This window comes from Solanum tuberosum, unplaced genomic scaffold, assembly GCF_000226075.1.
Source record: "Solanum tuberosum cultivar DM 1-3 516 R44 unplaced genomic scaffold, SolTub_3.0 scf00003, whole genome shotgun sequence".
Classification (NCBI taxonomy): Eukaryota; Viridiplantae; Streptophyta; class Magnoliopsida; order Solanales; family Solanaceae; genus Solanum; species Solanum tuberosum.
This window is the reverse complement of record NW_006238929.1, coordinates 306,369-326,120: the sequence shown is the minus strand read 5'-3', so window position 1 is coordinate 326,120 and position 19,752 is coordinate 306,369. Positions and strand designations below refer to the sequence as shown.

The 19,752-nt window shown below is 35.5% G+C and overlaps 2 protein-coding genes across 2 annotated transcripts; both read left to right on the top strand.

Annotated features, from left to right (window-relative positions):
* Positions 1-4,554: 4,554 nt before the first annotated feature.
* On the top strand, positions 4,555-14,866 carry LOC102592267 (ninja-family protein mc410). Its single transcript, XM_006338093.2, has 3 exons — positions 4,555-4,784; positions 6,160-7,244; positions 14,102-14,866. Exons 2-3 carry the CDS (start codon positions 6,215-6,217, stop codon positions 14,599-14,601), a joined length of 1,530 nt encoding a protein of 509 aa, XP_006338155.1. The 5' UTR covers positions 4,555-4,784; positions 6,160-6,214; the 3' UTR covers positions 14,602-14,866.
* A 1,772-nt stretch (positions 14,867-16,638) lies between these two features.
* Positions 16,639-18,736, top strand: LOC102591707 (E3 ubiquitin-protein ligase ATL42-like). Its single transcript, XM_006338091.2, has 2 exons — positions 16,639-18,153; positions 18,524-18,736. Exon 1 carries the CDS (start codon positions 17,073-17,075, stop codon positions 18,123-18,125), a length of 1,053 nt encoding a protein of 350 aa, XP_006338153.1. The 5' UTR covers positions 16,639-17,072; the 3' UTR covers positions 18,126-18,153; positions 18,524-18,736.
* Positions 18,737-19,752: the final 1,016 nt, after the last annotated feature.

Sequence of the window (19,752 nt, the reverse complement as noted above, 5' to 3'; positions counted from 1 at the left end):
TAAAAAGGGACATTTCATTTGAAGTCATGTTATATGCAATTTTTTAACATCATATTTGAAATAGTTGGAGAATTCAACCAATAAGGCAACTCACACACATTTCATCATAACATGAGAGATATCATTATAATAACAAGCATAGTCTCCAACATCAACATGATACACATCCCAATCTTCACAACTCATAGCCTCCAATCACAATGTAATACAAAGTCAATTACCAAGATCATTTCATCATTAAGTAATCATCACCTAAACAACCCCTAAGAAACACTTGTGCAATGTATGATAACTAACATGCATTTATAATGTACAACACAAGCCAATATCACATTCATACTCATTTGATAGTGAAGCCATTACCTTAGTAACCCCTAAGGAACACTTGTGCAATGTGTGGTTGGCATCCCATAATACCAACCCTACTAAGTACTCTTTTGAAGCTACTTTAGTCATGCATTTCATCTTTAGACCTCATCATAATCAATAGTCACAAATAAGGAAATAGTCGTGTACATTACTTGAATTATAAGGAAAGTCATTCATAACACTATCTATTCAATACACATGCATGCATTCAAATCTCATCATAATGCAAAGGAACCATCCCATGATATCCTACTAAGTCTACTTGTGCAATGTGGGAGTGAAGTCCCATACTTCCACTCCTACTAAGTAAACTCACCAAGAAGTTATAGTATAGTTCATGTCTCATTCATTACTTTATTATTTAGGGAAAAGTTGCCATAACTGACATAGACCATGTGAGCTACATGGAATCCGGTGTCGTGTAACCCCACATCGAAAGAAGGTGTCCTACTTGCCTAAGGTAGAACTAAATGTATAGCTATAAGGTGGACCAACTAGCTAAGGTCCTATGTTGGCACATAGTTATGTGATAGGGAGATTGCTTCTAGAAACCCGCCCTATTGCATTGACGGAGGGGCATCCATCTCATGAGTTCACTTTAGGTGACCCTCCCTATTACATTGGCGGAATGGCCTTTTCCTTATTGTCCATATCCACTCGGTGCTAAGCATTATTTTCCAAATTATACGTCATTAGTCTTGAATTGTATTTACATGTGTGAAGGAGTGCTCTATCCTTCATTCAATACAATTCATTAAATAGCTCATAGATTCAATTAGGTGAGAACTGGACTTTCAACCTTAGAATCATCATTAGTATGTGAGGTAACTTTCACACCAAGATCATGTGTTCTCATGAGAATGGACTTTCAATCAACACAATAGGATCATCATGGTCATGTACATTTCATGCATAATAATGTGTAAAAGTGCATATGAGAACTATACTTTCAATTAACACCATTGATACATCATGATCATGTTTATGCATGGAGTGTGTGTGTAATGACACAACAACAACATTATCACCATCCTAGACAATTCATACAATATCAAGTGTAAGGGTAAGGGAAGAATGACCTTTTAACAATACCACAATATACACAATAGTCATAGGTACTTTAACTTCTAAGTAGATCACGAGTTCACACACAATCTTGTCAACATGCACAAACCTTCACAATATGCCCTTCAAGGGATATGGACCAAATCATCCCAAACATATAGCAATAGCACATTAGATAAAGGAATCTCATGATCCAACAACTCATCAATACCTTAATTACATCATGATTGACACTTTATACTTCAAGTGTTCACAAACATGCATATAATATCATGATCAAGTCAATTCATGTTTAGAAGCATTACCCTAAACCAATTCAAGTCTAGGTGATCTAATCTAAGGCAATTCATCAAGAAGTTCATCAATTTTAGAAGGTCACATCTAAACCCTCACTTTGCCTCTTTATGACATAACCCTAGGCTACATCAATTTCACCCTAGAACCTTAGATTAATCAAGAGTACATGTATATTTACACTAATATCAAGTAATTACATCATAATCAACCCACATTCAATCAATTGAGTCAACTTTCAACAACATTCATGATGTAGAGAAGAGCCATAGCTAGGATTGGATAAATCTCATGGATTATTTGGAATTCAAGTTTAAATCATCTAAAATCAGTAGTATCATCAATAACAAACATAATTCATCCTTTAAGAACAACTTTAAAAGGAATCCATGGGGTTGAGTTGAAACCCTAGCTAATTGGGTTTTCTAGAATTGAGTTAAAAGCTTTTGAAATGGCTCCTTGGGTGATAGCTTCCCAAGGATGAAGAACTCCATACCTTAGGTATAGAATTCTTCCAAATTCGTGATAAAAACTCCTCCCTTCAAGCTTTTCTTGATCTCCTTCTTTGTTCTTCAATGGAGGTTCTAGAGAGAAGATTTTGGGAGGGAAGAGTAGTTGGGTTTTTGATTTGGGATCTTGGGTTATAATAACTTAATGAGGTGTTTAATGACATGAAATAGCTTATATATATATATATATGTATAATTACTATATTAAAGGACTCCTACTCAAAACAATTAATAAAACAATTTCCTAAACTACCCACCATTTGGCTGTGTTTAGGCAGTCTACAAGTGTAGTTCATGAGACCCCCCATCCACGGACCGTGGATGGGACCACGCCCCGTCCTATGGGGTCGTGGTTTGGGTCTGCAGCTAGGTCCTGGTGGCCTTGACCTACGGAGCAGGACCACGAGCTGTAGATCAATCTACTGGCCATGAATTGCATCCGTAGTTCATGGAATTTTGGCAGCTTTTTGCTTTAAGGGGCAGCCTTGGGGTTAGGGTTTAGGGTCCCTCTCAAGGACCCTTGGTTGGTCCTTAGGGGGTCGTACCTTGACATTTAACTCCTAGACACCTCAACCTAACCTCAGGAAGTCAATATTCATCCTAAAACCAAACATCAAACTCAAAAGTTCACACGTTAGGCTCTAGCTTCACCTACTAGTTTCCATTAGACTCTAGCTTGGTCTCACTAGTTTTCCGGGTTGTTACAGGTTGTCTTTTAAAAATTGAAAAGACTCTTGACCTTTCTATTTCATGCACGTTCGGCGGTCTACGATTAATGTCGCCGAATGAGCTTAAGCTCACCAATGATGCATGAACAAATACCAAACTTGAAGTTTAACTCGACGGACCCGATGTAGTCTGCTTAGTGTCATTCGACTGATCGTCGAATAGGTCTATGTTCGCCAAAGTTGACAGTACAATTTTCAAAATTCTTGGCTTAGAATGTGACATGAAGATGTCTGCCAAACCATTTCGATGCATCGCCGACTGGGTACTTGCATCGCCCAATGCATTTTTTTCAACTTTTTAATTTCATTTCACCCTAAACTCACAACACACATTATTGAAAAAAACAAAACAATAAAATAAACTTGGGTTGCCTCTCAAGCAACACCTTATTTAACGTCGTGGTACAACACAATTCTTACCCATCAACAATTATTTTTGGGGTTAAGGATGGGGTCACTAGGCAAAATTTTCTTTTGCCTTGGATTTAAATGGGCAGAGATCTAGCACATTTGAGTCTCCAGTTGCTTGATTGACATGAAATGAGAAGTAATTGTTTGTGTCAAGGTGGAGAAGTCATTTTTCAAATCCTTTAACACCCTATCAGACCCTTTAATCTTGTTGAAGATCCTTGTTAGCATTTCATCAGTTCGATTTCCTTTTGGTCTAGCATCTTTCAGCTTGGAACGATTACGAGGTGGGATGTATCTATCCTTTTCAATTTCACGATCTATCTATTGCCACCTCGATCTCTCCAATCTCTCCAACCATTATCCCTATCCTTGTTCCAATCTTGGTTCCCTTTCGACCTTGGATAATTCAGATGAGAACCCCCCACTTGGTTCCCCATATAATTTATTTTCTCATTGCACAATGCCTCAAATTTGGCATCCTCCGGACACTACCCACTGCTTGTTCCAATTTCATTTACCATTTTGAAACCTCCATGACATATTTGGATAGAAAATCGAGTTGATTCATCATTTTGGCCATATTTTCATCTGGTCATGATTCTTCTCCATTTGTTCCTTATTCATACTCCATTGCAGAGGAGATACTTAATCCTCTCTAGTGTGTCATCCTCGGTTTATCTTGGTCATATCATATAGCAACATTGTTGCTACATCAAACGGTTGTCGCATCATTCTATCTTGGATAAGTTGATCAACCAACCCTTTGTTGACCGAATCAAGGCTATAATAAAAGTATTACAACAGTAAATTGTCAGAAACACCATGTGTTGAACATTGTAGCAGCAACTTTTGAAATTACAATCAGGTATCAAATTTCTATACGTAAAACAAAATTAATAAAATAATAAAACTAACCTATTTTTTATAAAAAGAAATTTAAAAAAATTGTAAATCTACCATTTTATAAGTCTTAATTTCTGAAAAATTAAACAAATCCTTTCAATAAAGTTGTTGAATTTCAAATTTTAAATTTAACGGATAATAACTTATTTTCTTTTTATAATAAAATTTACTAGCATATTTGATTTGTATTTCTCAAGTATGAAGTATTGAGTAGTGAATATAACATGTGGAAGAAACACAAAAGAAGCATAGGATGAGGTACATTGAAGTTACATATCCACCACGTGCTCTATGTGTTAAATGGGAAAGAAAGAAGAAAGAAGAAAGAAGAAAGAAGAAAGATTGGTGAGTCAGGTCTTCGCATCCACATTTTGTCACTCCGCCCACATCCTACCTACTGCTAGCCGTCGACTCGTCTTCACTACGGCGCCAACGTCCACTTTCCTCGACTCCGCATTTCCCCTGCTCCTTATCTTTCTCTGTGGTTCACAGTTTTGTTCATCAGGTATATACCCTTTGTTTCTGTTGATCTGAATTCCCAGCTAGCTCCAAGTATCTTTAGTGCAGATTTTTGATCATCTGGAATTTGAACTAGTTAGTTAGGTTTCTACTTTGTATCTGTGCTTTCAGTAAGTAAATCTTTTTACTTGTGCTTTTGTGCAAAACCTGTGTTAGAGGCAGATCTATATGTAGATAGATTTGTTACTGTTTGTCCCTAAAGACGACTAGTTTAATTGCTTATTCTTTCTAGGCTTTCTGTTTCTTTTACTTCGACTTTTAGATCTAGTTAATGATGAATTGGGGTCTGTTTGATTGAGCTAGATGATTTTCTCAAGGTTTAGGCAGGTGTAAATGCGAAGTAGTTCCCGGAATAGTACTTCGTATTCCGGGTTATGGTAGGTTGAAGGGAGAGGGTTATGGTAATTGGTAGGTTGAAGGCCAAAGAAGTAGTTCCAGGAATAGTGTGGAATATATATGGATGATCCACAGAGGCATAGTCTGTGAAAAGCTAAAGCAACTTTTGGTTTATTTCATATTCTGACCTTATTGATTGTTTTGCTATGGTTTCCTTGATAACCTTCTTGTTTCCAGAAATCTAGTTTGAAAGGAGGCTCCTATTTTGACTAATTCTATCTTCAATATATCCTGTCCTCTTGAGTTCCCCTTCTTTTTAAACATCAGTTCACCATCTTTAGATTGGATTTCTGGTCATTAGCTATTTAGAGGAGTTGCATTGCTACCCTAGCAAGTGTGAGTAGATGAGTTTTAATCTCACTTATTTTAATGGGTCTGCTTAAAGCCTTAAACTAAATAATCATTGACTGAGACATAAACCACTTATGCAAACATTTTCAGCTTTGTTATGTTGGTTTAACACAGCATACGTGACTTCAAGAAAAACCAATCAGGCTATTTTCTGCATTTTGTTTTGAGCTTCTTCTTTGTGCCTTTATGTACTATTGAATGTTATAACTAATTTTTTTTCCCTTGGTTGACTGATAAACAATACTCCCTCCGTTTCAATTTGTTTGGCCTATTTTGATTTGGGATGGAGTTTAAGAAAGTAAATAAAACTTTTGAATTTTGTGGTCTAAAATTAAATATATGTCAAAATGTACCAAAATGCCCTTTAATCTTGTGCTTTAAACATTGAAGAGTTGCTACAGAAAAGGAAAAGGTCATTCTTTTTGAAACGGACTAAAAAGGAAAGTAGGTCAAACAAATTAAGACCAAGGGAGTCTTTTATTCTTGTCTATTAGACTTCAAGGTTAACATGAACAGATATTACAACAGGTATTCTATCTGAATAAAGTTTCTTCCATTCAAGATGAAGTAGTAAAATATTCCAGAGTGAAACTTTCTTTCTTTTTTGGTGGCAGAGTGAACTGAAGTTTCACATGTGAATCTGGTCAATGTGCTTTGTGTTTGATTAAAATGGACGAAAATGGTCTTGATCTAAGCTTGGGTCTTCCTTGTGGTGGGGTGGTTGCGTCAGATAAAAGTAAAAGTGGGAGCTCATCGGATTCCAAGGTTGAGGAAGTTGATAGAGATGGCAAAGTGATTAATGATTTCAAGAACTTTCTGGATGGAGGCACTAGCAGCCAAAAGCATGATTGTGGTGTGGGTTCTCAGAGAAGTGATTCAACAAAACATGGTGGGAACTTGCTTTCCAGCACTAGTGTTGATGCAGATGCTTCTAAAAAGTTAAAGAGTGGAGGATTCTGGGTTCCAAATGATAATAGACCTATAGAAGTTGAAGAAGAAAGGAGAACTGATGTGGGTGAAAAGCGTAAAAATTTGTTCCGGGAGTCAAGTCAACAAAAGAAGCATGAGAGAGAAGCTCATCATGCCGATATGCATGACAAGACAAGGGCATCACACATTTCAATAACAACAGATGATGGTTCAACTGCAGAAAATGAAGACGTAGCTGATTCTGAAACTGTAGGTTCAACTTCCAGGCAAATTTTGCAGCATGATGAGAACTCTAAGAGATTTATTGGAAGTAGTGCTGAGGTTCATAAGGAGCTTCGTGGTGTTCCTGATTCAAGTGGTGTAGAATTACTTGGACAGAGAAGGTTTACCATTTCTTCTGAGAAGGATGTTAAGTTCGGGAATATGCCATATAGTACCCCATTCCAAGGTCAATCAATAAACATCATGAACCTACCGTACTCTATGCCTCTGAAAGATTCTAACCCTGGTAATACAGCAAGTACGACTGGTTACCCAGTTCCTGGCATGATGCAAGTAATGGCTACCACTAGTGGAGATAGACCTGGAGCCCAGCCTGTCATACCTACAAATTTGCCATTAATGTTTGGCTACTCTTCTGTACAGCTGCCAACATTGGAGAAGGATAATTCCCGCGGTGCTGCTTCTCATCTTCAGCAGCTTCACCCTTCCTACGGACGAGGTTCCTTGGGCTCAGATAAGCACAAAGATGGACCAAATATTTCTCAAGGTTTTCCTATTAACTCTATGAGTTTTCTTTCTTCTTCAATGCATGTTTACGATTTGTTTGGAGCTAAATTTTATTTAGGAGGAATTGAGGACCCATAGCACATTACAAAAATAGAAAGAAGATTTTTGGAATAATCAAATCACAGTCCTTAAGATCTTGTGTATTTCCTGTTTTTGCTTAGGAAATAGCTAAGGCATCCATTCTACTTCCTGAAACTCTTTAAGAGATGCTTCCCTGTCGTGAAAAGGTGTGGTAAAATGACCTGTACATCTTCCCTAGTCATTGGACATTCATCGGAGGACAACTTTATTGCTCCCAGTGAGCAATACTGTGTTGGAACTTTGAACAAACTTTATGGATTTTTTTCTTTTTTAAACCACTTCTTTGTATACTGTTTAAAGGGCCATATATGCATTTGTGCTTTTACCAATCAAAGGGAAAGATACTGCTTTAAATTTTAAAATAAAAATGGTTTATAGAAGCAAACTGAAAGGTAATCTGTTCCATACTAGCTGGATATAATGCAGACTAAAATATAAAAGTGCAAGTATATCCTACCTTACAAGAATTAAAGTTAATTGAGCAGTTGGATTCACTGTATAGTTCCCAAACATAGCTACATAGAAATCATCCATCATACGTTGGCGCATGATAAGGACAACAAAATGTTCGAAGTATTTGTAGGTTTTGCAGCAACGGCAAAGATATTGATGATTTCCCTTGATGGTAGATGAGGGAGGCAAAATCTAGTAGCTAAGAGTGCAAGATGGGTTCCTAGGAAATGGAGGGGAATTTGGGTTGTCTTTCAACAATCTGCATTCCATTGAAATTGCCCCAGTAATATTTGTAGTATATGCAATAAATTTTCACTCCTAGTTAACCTACACTTTATGGTTGTCCTCAGGGATTCAAAGACCATGAAGACTTCGATAAGTCATTGTGAGAGACCATCTTGCATTGAAAGTTTCCCAACGAAAAACTAAGGATTTACATGTGTATGGTCTAGAGGTTGAAATACTTTTTGATTGTATATTTTCCTTTAATGGGCTAGTGTAGGTTCAATAGAAATTTAGAAATTTTTAAACCTTCTTTTCTTTCAATTATTTTTTTCCTTGACAACTGGGTGTATTATGCTTTCAGTTGTAGTCTTGGGGGCACCCAAAGGTGTGACCAATTGGTCAGTGAAGTGGGTTGGGAACCATAAGCGAAAGCAAAAAGAATGAGGTGATTCCTTTCCATTTATCCAAGTCTTGGTGGACAGAATTACCCGAAACACATGTTGGTGGGAGGTAGCAGGTACCTCGTGTAATTGGATGAGGTGCTCACGAGCTGTCCTGGACACCAATAAAAAAAAGTTGTCCTGGAACATTGTGTTACTCAAGATCCTAAATTAACATGGTTAATGAAATGGAAAATTCCCCCTAGCTTCATCTGGTAAATGGTATTGGCCAGGGACATTGTGCAAGAGACTCATTTTACCTAAGTTACTCGGACACTCCAAAAATGTTGCTGCACACGTGTCGGATCCTTCAAAAATACACTATTTTTGGAGGATCCAACACACCTATCGATATTTTTTAAGAGTCCGAGCAACATTGCTTTTTGCTATCCTTGTCAAACTAAAATTGAATAATAGTGACTTGGATTAATTAGTAATCCTAAGATTTTTGGTATTATAGAATCAACCTCTTATACTTGCCTTAAGTTTAGTTAGATTTTGCATTTAGAAGGATATTTCCATCACAACCAGATTCTACCCAAAGGGAAAATAAAATAAAATTCAAGAACTGGGACAACCGACATCAGAGGCCATGAATGTTCAGGAAAGATAACTCCATATTTTATTTGTAAGTTTTTTTAACGACTTTAATGTCTTGATTAAACTAGTAAAAAAACGCATGTGTAACTAAGTTCTTAATATGAATTTATGCATGCTCTACAATTTTAAACTTCTATCTTTTAAAGAGTGATATGTAAGGTGGCTTATGCAGTAAACATTAACTATTAAAATGTGCAAATGTGGGGAGAGATGCTCTTAGGAACGAGTCCTAGGATAGAGTTCAAAAACTCTTTGCGGTGAGTCTTGCTAGAGTACTCTAGTTAGCAGCAAAAAAGAAGGACGCCTGGAAATAAAAAATTTGGGATAACATGACAAGAGCTTACTTATGAAGTGGTTGCGAAGATTTCTTAAGAGAAATAGGTTATATGGAGGAAGGTTATCAGTGAATAATATGGGGCAATTGGGTTTTGGTGTATAGGAAGAATCTCTGATTCTTATGGTTTAAGTGTATGGAGGCATATAAAATGCTCATGGCCCACTTCTTTCTACAAATGTCAATATCAAAGTTGGTACTGGCGTCAAAATTTCTTTTTGGAATGATGATTGGACTCTTAAAGAATATTTCCTGATAATATTAATCTAGTGCAACAACCTCAAGCTACTGTGGCTGAGACATAAGAGTATGCAAGGTTGTAATGTCAGCTTCGAAAGGTCCTGAATGACTTGGAGGTGATTAAGGTCACTAGATAACCTGTAGAAAGATCAGATTTCAACAGAATATCAGGTGCAGTGGCTGAATTCTCTTCTTTTAAATGACTTGGAACTATTAAATCCTCCTTTATTTGGAGGGTCTTTCACATGGAGAAGGGGGGATAATCATAGAAATGCTTTCAGAAATGACAGATTCATGTTTTGCTCAGAATGAGAAGAAAATTTCATCCAAATCAAGTAGACTTTATTACCAAAACTGGGATCAGTTCACAATCCAATTATGTTGACTTGTGGGAGTTGTTAGTTCAAAAATTCCTATTTCAAGTTTGAAAATTGGTGATTGGGGGTGGAGGATAGAGACTTTGCCAACTATGTAACTTGGAATGCCTTTGGGTTACTAACATAAGGCAATATAATCTGGGATGGCATTATAGAGAAGTCAGCAAAATGGAAGGTACAATATCTTCTTTAGGGAGTAGGGTCATTCTCTAATAAGCTGTCTTAGACTTTTTGTCAAAAAAAAAAAAAAAACTGTCTTAGACTCACTGCCCACCTATGTGATGTCTTTGTTTCCTATTCCTACGAAGGTGATTAAAAGGTTAGACAAGCTAAGAAGATAATTTTTGTGTCAAATGTAACAAAGAAAACAAGGGTTATAATTTGGTTAAATGGGATGAAGGCAAAGGGTTATAATCTGGTTAAATGGGTAGTAGTCAACAAAACAAGAAACAGGGGGTATGGGCATTAGAAACCTAATCAATAGCCTGATGATGAAGTGGTTATGGAATTGGGAAGAACATTCACTATGAGGGATGCAGTGAATGGAGGGATGCAATACATTGTAAGACCTCATTTGGTTTCATTAAGATTTAGACATTTGATCTGAATGCATATCTGAATGATTAAGATGTTGTCTCTAGATCTGAACACTGAAAAATTAAGAATGTTTATTTTTCAACATCTGAATGTACATAATTTATTTATATGTACATAATAAATTAATTCAAACAAAAATTAATTAAATATTAAAATTAATAAAATTAAATCAATATTTGATTAAAAATGAAACATTTATGCTTGCTAGTGATAGTGGAGATAATTTCTAGAGGTGGTGGTGGTGATGGATAGTTGTTTGTGGCTAGTAATGATGGTGATGAGTTATGATGGTGGAGGTGGATGGTGTTGTACTGACTGTCATAATGGTGGAGATTGGTTGTAGTGTTTGGTGGTTGTAACTTGTAATGGTGAAGTTGGTTTATGTTAGTAGTTGGTGGTGTCGATGGTGATCACTGAAAAAATGTGTGGTGGTTGAGGATGTGTTCATGGTAGTTGGTGGTGGTGCTAGTTATGATGATGGAGGTGGTTGGTAGTAGAGATTGACCACATTGGTGGTAGTGGCTGGTAGTAGTGGTGGAGGTGGCGACAGTGGTGGTGGTGACCAAAGAATGTATGATGGTTGTTGACGGCGGTGCTAGTTGTGATGACGGAGTTTATTGGTAGTAGGAATTGAGTGTAGTGGAGGTAGTGGTTGATATCGGTTATCAATTTGTAAGTATCCTAAATCGATTCCTGATTAGTCTGTTAGCGGTTCTTAACCGTTCAATTATCGGTTTAACCTATAAGAAAATGTCTTCTAGGGGCGCCAACAACCAACTTGCTCCTCAAGAAATTTTTCCTTTCCCTTCTTGTTTTCATTTTTAACTATGCATTCTCTTCAACCATGGTAACCTCTAAGCCTAAATTGTTCATCTTTGACTTCCACATTAGCACACATTCGTTACCACAACAAACCACTAATGCAAAATCACAATCTTTTAACATCAACCTGGACTAAGCTCCCTCCTTGATTTACTTTCAATTTAGTTGAGGTTGTATAAACAAATTTAGTACTACTAAATGGATGGTAAATATCATGGTGGGATTTACTTGCTTTTTGTTGGAGAGATAACAATATAACTATTCACTGGGTAGAAAATCTTAGGTATGCTATGAACCATAAATCTGTTTAATTATATCTTGCCAAGCTAACAAAACTTATGAAAGAGAAACAAAATATTAGGAATAGGGTTTCTAATTTTAAATCACTTTTATGTAACCAGGGATAAAAAGGAAACAAGATTTCGTTTGGTTATCGGCTATGTTGCTCGGACTCCCCAAAAATGATGCCGCACCCATATCGGGTCCCTAAAAAATGCACTACTTTTGAAGGATCAACATGCACCCGTCGACATTCTTGTAGAGTCCGAGCAATATAGGTTATTAGTTTAATGGTTAAGTAAGCTCAAAGAACTGATAACTGAATAGATAGGCCAATCGCCGATGAAAGCTTCTCCGAATTGGCGATGTGGTGAAGAAAACCTTTGAGCTCCTTGACCTCACTTTCCCCTTTAGTGTATTGTTGTTCTTTTTGTTTATTTTTGTTTGGTCAAGATTTGGACCTTGTTTTAAGCTGAATCTCTATTTTTCATTCTGTAAATAATTTCTTTTTTTATGATCAATAAAATGGCCAATCAAGCTAACTTCAATTTGAAAAAAAGGAAATGATAGACCAATATAAGGGAAAATTATGAAAACTGTCAGCCAAGGTTTACTTACCATCTTATAGCCCAATTTATTTAAATTACCTAAAATGGCCATTCACCCTATTTTTTCCCCAAAAAAATAAAAAATAGCCGTGCGTTACTTCTGCTACCTTCTTTGGCCTCCTTTGTGAGTCTTTTTCTTCTTCGTCATTGCTTCAATCAACCATTAAATATCTTCTTCTTCTTCTTCTTCAATCTCCAATCTTCTATGCCTCTTAAGAACGAAATAAAAAAGCGAAAACTGGTAAAAAAGGCAGCAAATTCTATCGCTACCTCTAAAATCAATAAGAATCAACTGAAGATCAATAAGATTATATCTTTTTCTTCTTCTTCCTTCCTTCCTTCCTTCATTCTCCATGATCAATCAACAAGTTTCAAAGCTTGCTTGATTGAAAAATTTGACGTACCAAAAACGTAAATCGTTTCGAGCGAATTATATATCAAATACTAGAAACATCGAGAGGATTTCATATCTAAAATTTGGGACTATTTAGAGGTGATTTTGAGTTGATAGGGATTGAATAGTCAGTGTATACTTCATGTATAGTTAAGCTCTATTCAACTTTTTGAGTGTATCATAATGTATAGTAGTGTATAGTTCTTGTATAAGTCATATCGTATAGTCAATGTATACTTTCTATGACTTTTGACAAGCTATATTGTATAATCATTGTATACTTTCTATGACTTTTAGCATGATGGATTGTATTTCAGTGTATACACTTCCTCTTACTTTATTTTGATGTAAATAAAACATGGCTATATTTATTGTGAACTTATAACTTTATTGTATATATTTGAAATTAGCCCTTTATATATAATATATTGTATAAACAATGATGTATGTATATTTTTGATACATAGATATACATCATATATACATGATTATACTCTATGTATACAATACCTATACATTGCATTACTATTTACACAATATCTATACATTACATGTACAATATTTTTTATTTTTTTGAAATTATTTTTGTCACATGTATGGAAGGGTTAGAAATTTGTTCAATCACATTGTTTTCATTTTTTTAATGTGAGAAATACCTTGAGATACAAAAAATGCAGCTTACCCACGGCTTTTCTCCCATATAGCCGCGGTTCTCGCGTGGCTAAACCTCGCGTTTTGTTTTTGCTTTTGGGCTACTTTTTATGTAAAAAACTTTATGGCTATATTTGTTGTAAACTAATTACTTTGTTGTATATATATGAAATTGTACCTTTTATAAAACAAAACTGTTTGAAAATCGTTAATATATAGCCCAGTATTGATAAACCCAATAACATTTTTTACATTTGACTTATCAGCTTAACTGAAATTTGCACAATACTTAAAAGAGGTAAAAAAATCTTGGTAAAGGAGAAAAGCACGAGATTGAAATTTGAGAGTTACCCTCTGCTTGGTGTTTTTCTTAGTAACAGAGATTTTGTTTGATTATAAGAACTACCCTTTGTTCCTTTTGAACAGATGTGTCGCTTCTCTTTATGTCAATTACAAATTATTTTTGTTCCATTTTTTATTAGATTGTAGGGTATTTAGGTTGATAAGAGGGGTAATATCATAATTTAACTTTTAATTTAGAGATTTATAGATTTAACATTACCACAAATTTCATACAACTTTTAATCTGTTGCATGAGATGCCCAGAAGTTCCCAAAACTTCAAATTTATTGCATTTCAAATCATGCACAGACTGCTGCATCAATGGGCATGATTTCTTAGTTCAATAATTGTCCAGCCTTGTGACTAAGAAGTTGTACTTGCTATGTTTATATAGCTACTTTGCCGATTATTCCACACAAGTCTTCTGAATCTGTACAATATGATGGGAGGGTAATGGAGCATGTGAAAGGCAATGGGAGACAGCATAACGCGGAAGAAACTTCCACTTCTCGAGCGGAAGAAAATGTTAAAGGTAGCAACATAAGCTTCAGGTCAAAAGACCCTCCTGAGCAGCCCAGAGCAGAAGCAGTTCCTTCAGAATTTGCAACTATAAGGCCAGGTCTTGCTGCAGATCTGAAATTTGGAGGATCTGGTTCCTATCCGAATCTACCATGGGTTTCAACAACTGGTCCAGGTCCAAATGGTAGAACAATATCTGGTGTTACTTATAGATACAATCCCACCCAAATCAGGATTGTTTGTGCTTGTCATGGGTCTCACATGTCACCGGAAGAGTTTGTACGGCATGCTAGCGAAGAGCAAACTAGTCAAGAAGGTGGTGCTGGTGTTTCATCGTTTCCAAGTAGCAATCCTGCTGCGTCTGCACAAAGCTGATTTAGGATATGAAATCATATGTCGAAGAATGAAGTAAGCTTTTTCATTGTATCCCTAAATAAATTGTAGGAAGCAGAAGCATCTTTATATTATATAGTTCAAATGAATGAGTGCAGATTTCTTAATGCATATGCACATATCCCATTAAATTGTATTAGTGTATCCTCTGAAACTGATATGCTAGCCAAATATTTGTAATAAATTATGACCTTTTCCTTATCAAGCATATCATAAGCACTCTCTTGGGGCTTTCTATTTCATTGCACTGGAAGGCCTATTGAAAAGGAAAGTCCATTTTTTTGTTACTCCCAGTTATTATGGTGCAAGCTAAAGGAGTGTCACAAGGTGCCAAGCATGTAAATATGAGGTTTTTTTTACAGTTAACCACATCGAGCATCACTTTCATGTAACTGAAGTCACCGGTCAGCTTCTAGAGGACATCGTCTTCGACCTTTGAGTCTATCTTTAATTTGGTCTTTCGCCCTGAGCTTGTCTAAAGAGGCTTTGCAGTGTTGGCTTCTCTTGCTTAAACTTTTCATTGCATTTGCCTAAGTCTTGGAGAATAGAGTTAGTTGGTAAGACGTATTAGTGGGAGTTAGCAGGTAATAGTCATGGTTGGTTTGGACACCACCCTTATTTATAAAAGGAAACAGAAAAAGTTATTGCAGACTGTTGTTTGAAATGCTAAATTAGTTGCCTCCTTGTAGTCAAAATGGTTTATGACCCAAATCCCAAAGGGTGATATGAAGTACAAGGGCTGGCTACTGTTTGCTGTGGATATCTGACCACTGTGGAAAAGCTTGTCAAAAATAGCCCAAATATAGGTAACCCGTCTAGAATTTCAAGGGTTTAACTCAAAATAATCTGAATTGAGTTAAATCTCAACTCATTCAAGCCTTAACCTATTTTAAGAGAATTCAATTGAGTCTAATTTAATCTTCAATTTCAACCCGTTTTGAGGCTTTTTATTTGTATTGATATAATAGATGTTCCTATATTGAAGGTATGAATTACTATCTATTTTATGTCCTTTAGGATTTATCTATCAATTTGTAACTTTTTTTAAAAAAAAATTGAGTTGAAATTTAAATTGTAGTTATAAAAGTTAAATAGCAAATGTTAAAATTATTGAGATTAAGCAGATTAAATTGGATGAGTCATGATCCAACTCGATTTTTAGCCCATTTGAGCCCAAAGTAAATCTGGGCGGGTCATGACCCAACCTACCTGCAAATAATGCTTTAAAATATTTACTGAAATTTATAATGGTAAATGGCCAAGGATCATTTTCACACTCCACTATACTATTTGTATATAATCACTCTTGCAGTTATTTAAATGGTTCAAATATACCCCTTCTGTTAGCGTTGTGAAAGGTGTCCATCGAATCCCCACATAATACTAACACTTTAATGAGGTGAACGTCACATGGCATACCACGCCAGCGCGCAACTCATTTTAATTTACTCCTTCCATTTACTTATTCTTCCACCACTAACACTTGCTCCACCTTCACCATCATTGTCATTTTAAAATGAAATGGAGGGGATACTTGTTATGAATATAAATTATAAAGTATTAATCTATCTCCAATATGCCAACTAGTGTTTAGTGATGGCTTATATCATATCATATTAAGACGTGCTTAAGAGGTACTAACTAATAATCTAATATCATCCAACCTAACCCAAGAAAATAATTTTATTTTTTCTTATCAAAGAAGCACCAATACATTATCTGTCATTTCTGTTGACTAACCAAAAAGTTCTTTTACTCTTCAGCATTCATCCATGTGCTTTTGGCACAAAACCATGCGGATTTTCTGTTTAATTATTATCGACTTTTCTTTTTGAGAAAACGTCGACATTCCATTAAATCTAAATTAGTCAAGTCAATGCCTTTCGGATTATACTGAAAATAATATAGAAAGTTGTCCCCTGGCTAGTTGTGCTCTAGCTATGAGTGAGATGATGTGGTCAAAATTGAGTAGGTAAAAGATCGTGATATTCAGGGGCGTAGCTATAGCCATCTCAGGATGTCCAACTGAACATCCTTCATCGAAAAATTATTTTGTACATATATGTCAAATTCAACATTCAATGGATATATCTTTAAAGTTGGACACCCCTTGACAAAAGTAATGCCTTTGACGCAGTGGTAATGAGTATCCATTTGAAAGAAAGAGTTTCACATTCAAACCCAAAATAGCACAATAGTTTTTTTGTTTGTTTTATTTTGACGTCGATACACCATTATTCTTGGACACTCTTATTGTTTTATTTTGTAATTCACGCACCATTATTCTTGGACACCCTTAATAAAATTTTTAGCTCCGTTGTTGGTGATATTATTCTTTTATTAGCAGAAGAATATATGTGTTCATGTTTAAGCCTTCCCACATTTCCATCACTTTATTTACATAATTCCAAATTTTAAAACTTGCCCCTCACACATGTACAACAAATAAAGAGATGCACAAGAGTATTTTCATGTTACTACTTCTTTCATTGAATGTAAAAGCTGAAGATTTGCCAACTTCTTCTTCACAAGATGTTGTTAGCAGTTTTCAACCAAGCCTTGCTGTTGTTATTGGTGTCCTCTTTATCATGTTTTCACTAACTTTTTTTCTACTCCTCTATGCCAAGTTTTGTCATACGGCATCTTCTCATATTCAGAATGATGGAGGACTTGTTCGATCAGTGTCTCGTTCCTCAGGTATCGATAAAACTGTGGTGGAATCACTCCCTTTTTTCAGATTCTCTTTACTGAGAGGATCAAAACAAGGACTTGAATGTTGTGTTTGTTTATCAAAATTTGAAGATATTGAAATTCTTAGATTGATTCCAATGTGCAAACATGCATTCCATATTAACTGTATTGATCAATGGCTGGAAAAACATTCAACCTGCCCTCTTTGCAGGCATAAGATAAGTTGTGAAGACCTTTCATTGCTTACATATTCAGATAGTTTGAGATTCTTGTGGAGTCAGTCTGAGGAGCTAGTAAGAGATGACGAATCAAACTTGGAAATCTATATTGAAAGGGAGGAAAATGGAACCGAAGAGTTGCCAATACAAGAAAAAGAACTACACAGGTTCAATCATAGGATCATAGTATCAGATGTTGTGTTCAAGAATCGATGGAGCAATGTCACTTCTTCAGACCTGATATTCTTGAATTCAGAAATGCTTAATGGCATGACAAGCAATAGATTCTCATCAATGGATAGAAATGCTGAGCAATCCACAGTGATAGAAGAAGAGCAATCGATCAATATCAAGGATGAAATGGAAAGGAAAAGATTGTTTGATAGCAAATTAATCAAATCAAAATGTCTTGTTGCAGATGAGAAGAGATCCATGTCAGAAATTATACTGTATTCAAGATTCAACAACAGGAATCGAGAGCTTTCAGTCCGGGATGAAAGGAGGAGGAAACTTTGGCTTCCAATTGCAAGGAGAACAGTCAAGTGGTTTGCTAATAGGGAAAGAACAGAAAACACAACACAAACACTAAATGTATAGAAGATTAATTCCAGTCATGCACATGGAGGTAAACTTCATATATATATATTTTCATATTATAATAGCAAGATTATTCTGATTCAGTTTCCCAACAATAATCTAGCTTTAATTGCCTCATAGCCAAGCATTTATAATTTTTTCTGTAAATCTTAACAAAAGCTACTGAATTCACATAAACCAATATCTATAGGCCGCTAGGTGCGTCCTTGTATATATTCTGAATGTTGTTCTTATCTGGTTAATGAATTTTTCTTGAGATTTTTTACCTCTCTTTTTCTAGTGAGGGAGAAATGGTAGGTGAATGTTAGTTTTCAATGGAGGGAATCATTCCACTATAGATGAATAAAAAAGGATAAAATCTTTCTATCTAATGATTCAAAAACATGTTCTACATGCAGGGCATTGTTGGATATGATTTATTCTATCAAAAGGGCTGACTTGATGGTAACTATATATATTTTTTTCCTTTCTTTGTTAATTTTGTTTAAGTTTCACCAGCCTCAATTTGCATGTAAATTAAGCTGCCAATCCTAGGAAAGCAAAGTGGTAATTTAAAAGATGTGTTTAGTTGTAACATGTAGTTGTATATATGATACTCCTCCGTCCAACGATAGTTGTCCACTATTGATTTGACAACCCTTAAGAAACAATAAATAATAGGGGTAATATTACTATTTTATCCTTTGACTTTATTTAATTTAATGCTTTGAGAAATGTATTAGATGAACAATAGTATTTAATAGCAACGGTAAAATAGACACAAAAAATATATTATCTCTTGATTTTCTAAACTGGACAAGTATTGCTGGATAACTATTTATAATATAGTGGACAACTATGATTAGAAATAGCCAGTAATAAATAAAGAAAACAACATTAGACAATAAGAGTGCTGACGCCCTGATTTTCCACTTGGTTCTGTGTATCAATCCATACTTTCGAGGTTATGAAATTCGTGAACCAACCAATATTTATTATTTATGATTGAGGAATGAGAATCTTTTAAGTTTGAATCTCTTATAATAATACCACCTCTCCCAAATATTTGTCCTTTTAGTAAAGTGAATTTGTTTTAAAACATTTCACATTTTACGAAATAACAAGCTATTTACGGTGTGTTTGGCAGGAAAGAAAACATTTGAAAGATTTTCTTATTTGTTGGTGGCTTAAATGTTATGAAAAATGTTTTCCAAATAGACTTATTTTCTTCCAATTTAAGGATAATGACTTCTGTCCATAATAGTAAAATATCTTTTAAAAATCTCCTTCAACCTTACCATCCGACCCTGACCAAGAACTTGACTTGAGACACATGACTTGACTCCCGACCCTAACTCGAGACCTAACTTCCTACTTGACCCCAACTCGAGACCCGAGACGCGCTCTTGACCCCAATCTGAGACCTGTCATGAGACTTGATGTCATGTCCCGATCCTACACCCTGGACGTGATCGATACTCGAAGAATATTGCTGGTCCTCAAGCGAATCCTTGGCCTGCCTGACTACTTAGTGAAAGACTAAACACATGCATACGAAAGCTTAAGTTGATGAACATTTAAAATAATAAGCTCAATCTCATAAATTGTCTGAAAATAACTCTCTAACTTGTCTATCCATGAAGCACTA

Coding starts and splice junctions, on each gene's coding strand:
- LOC102592267 (XM_006338093.2), top strand. CDS start 6,215: ATGGACGAAAATGGTCTTGATCTAAGCTTGGGTCTTCCTTGTGGTGGG. Junction 7,245..14,101: donor TGGACCAAATATTTCTCAAG/GTTTTCCTATTA, acceptor ATGTTTATATAG/CTACTTTGCCGATTATTCCA.
- LOC102591707 (XM_006338091.2), top strand. CDS start 17,073: ATGCACAAGAGTATTTTCATGTTACTACTTCTTTCATTGAATGTAAAA.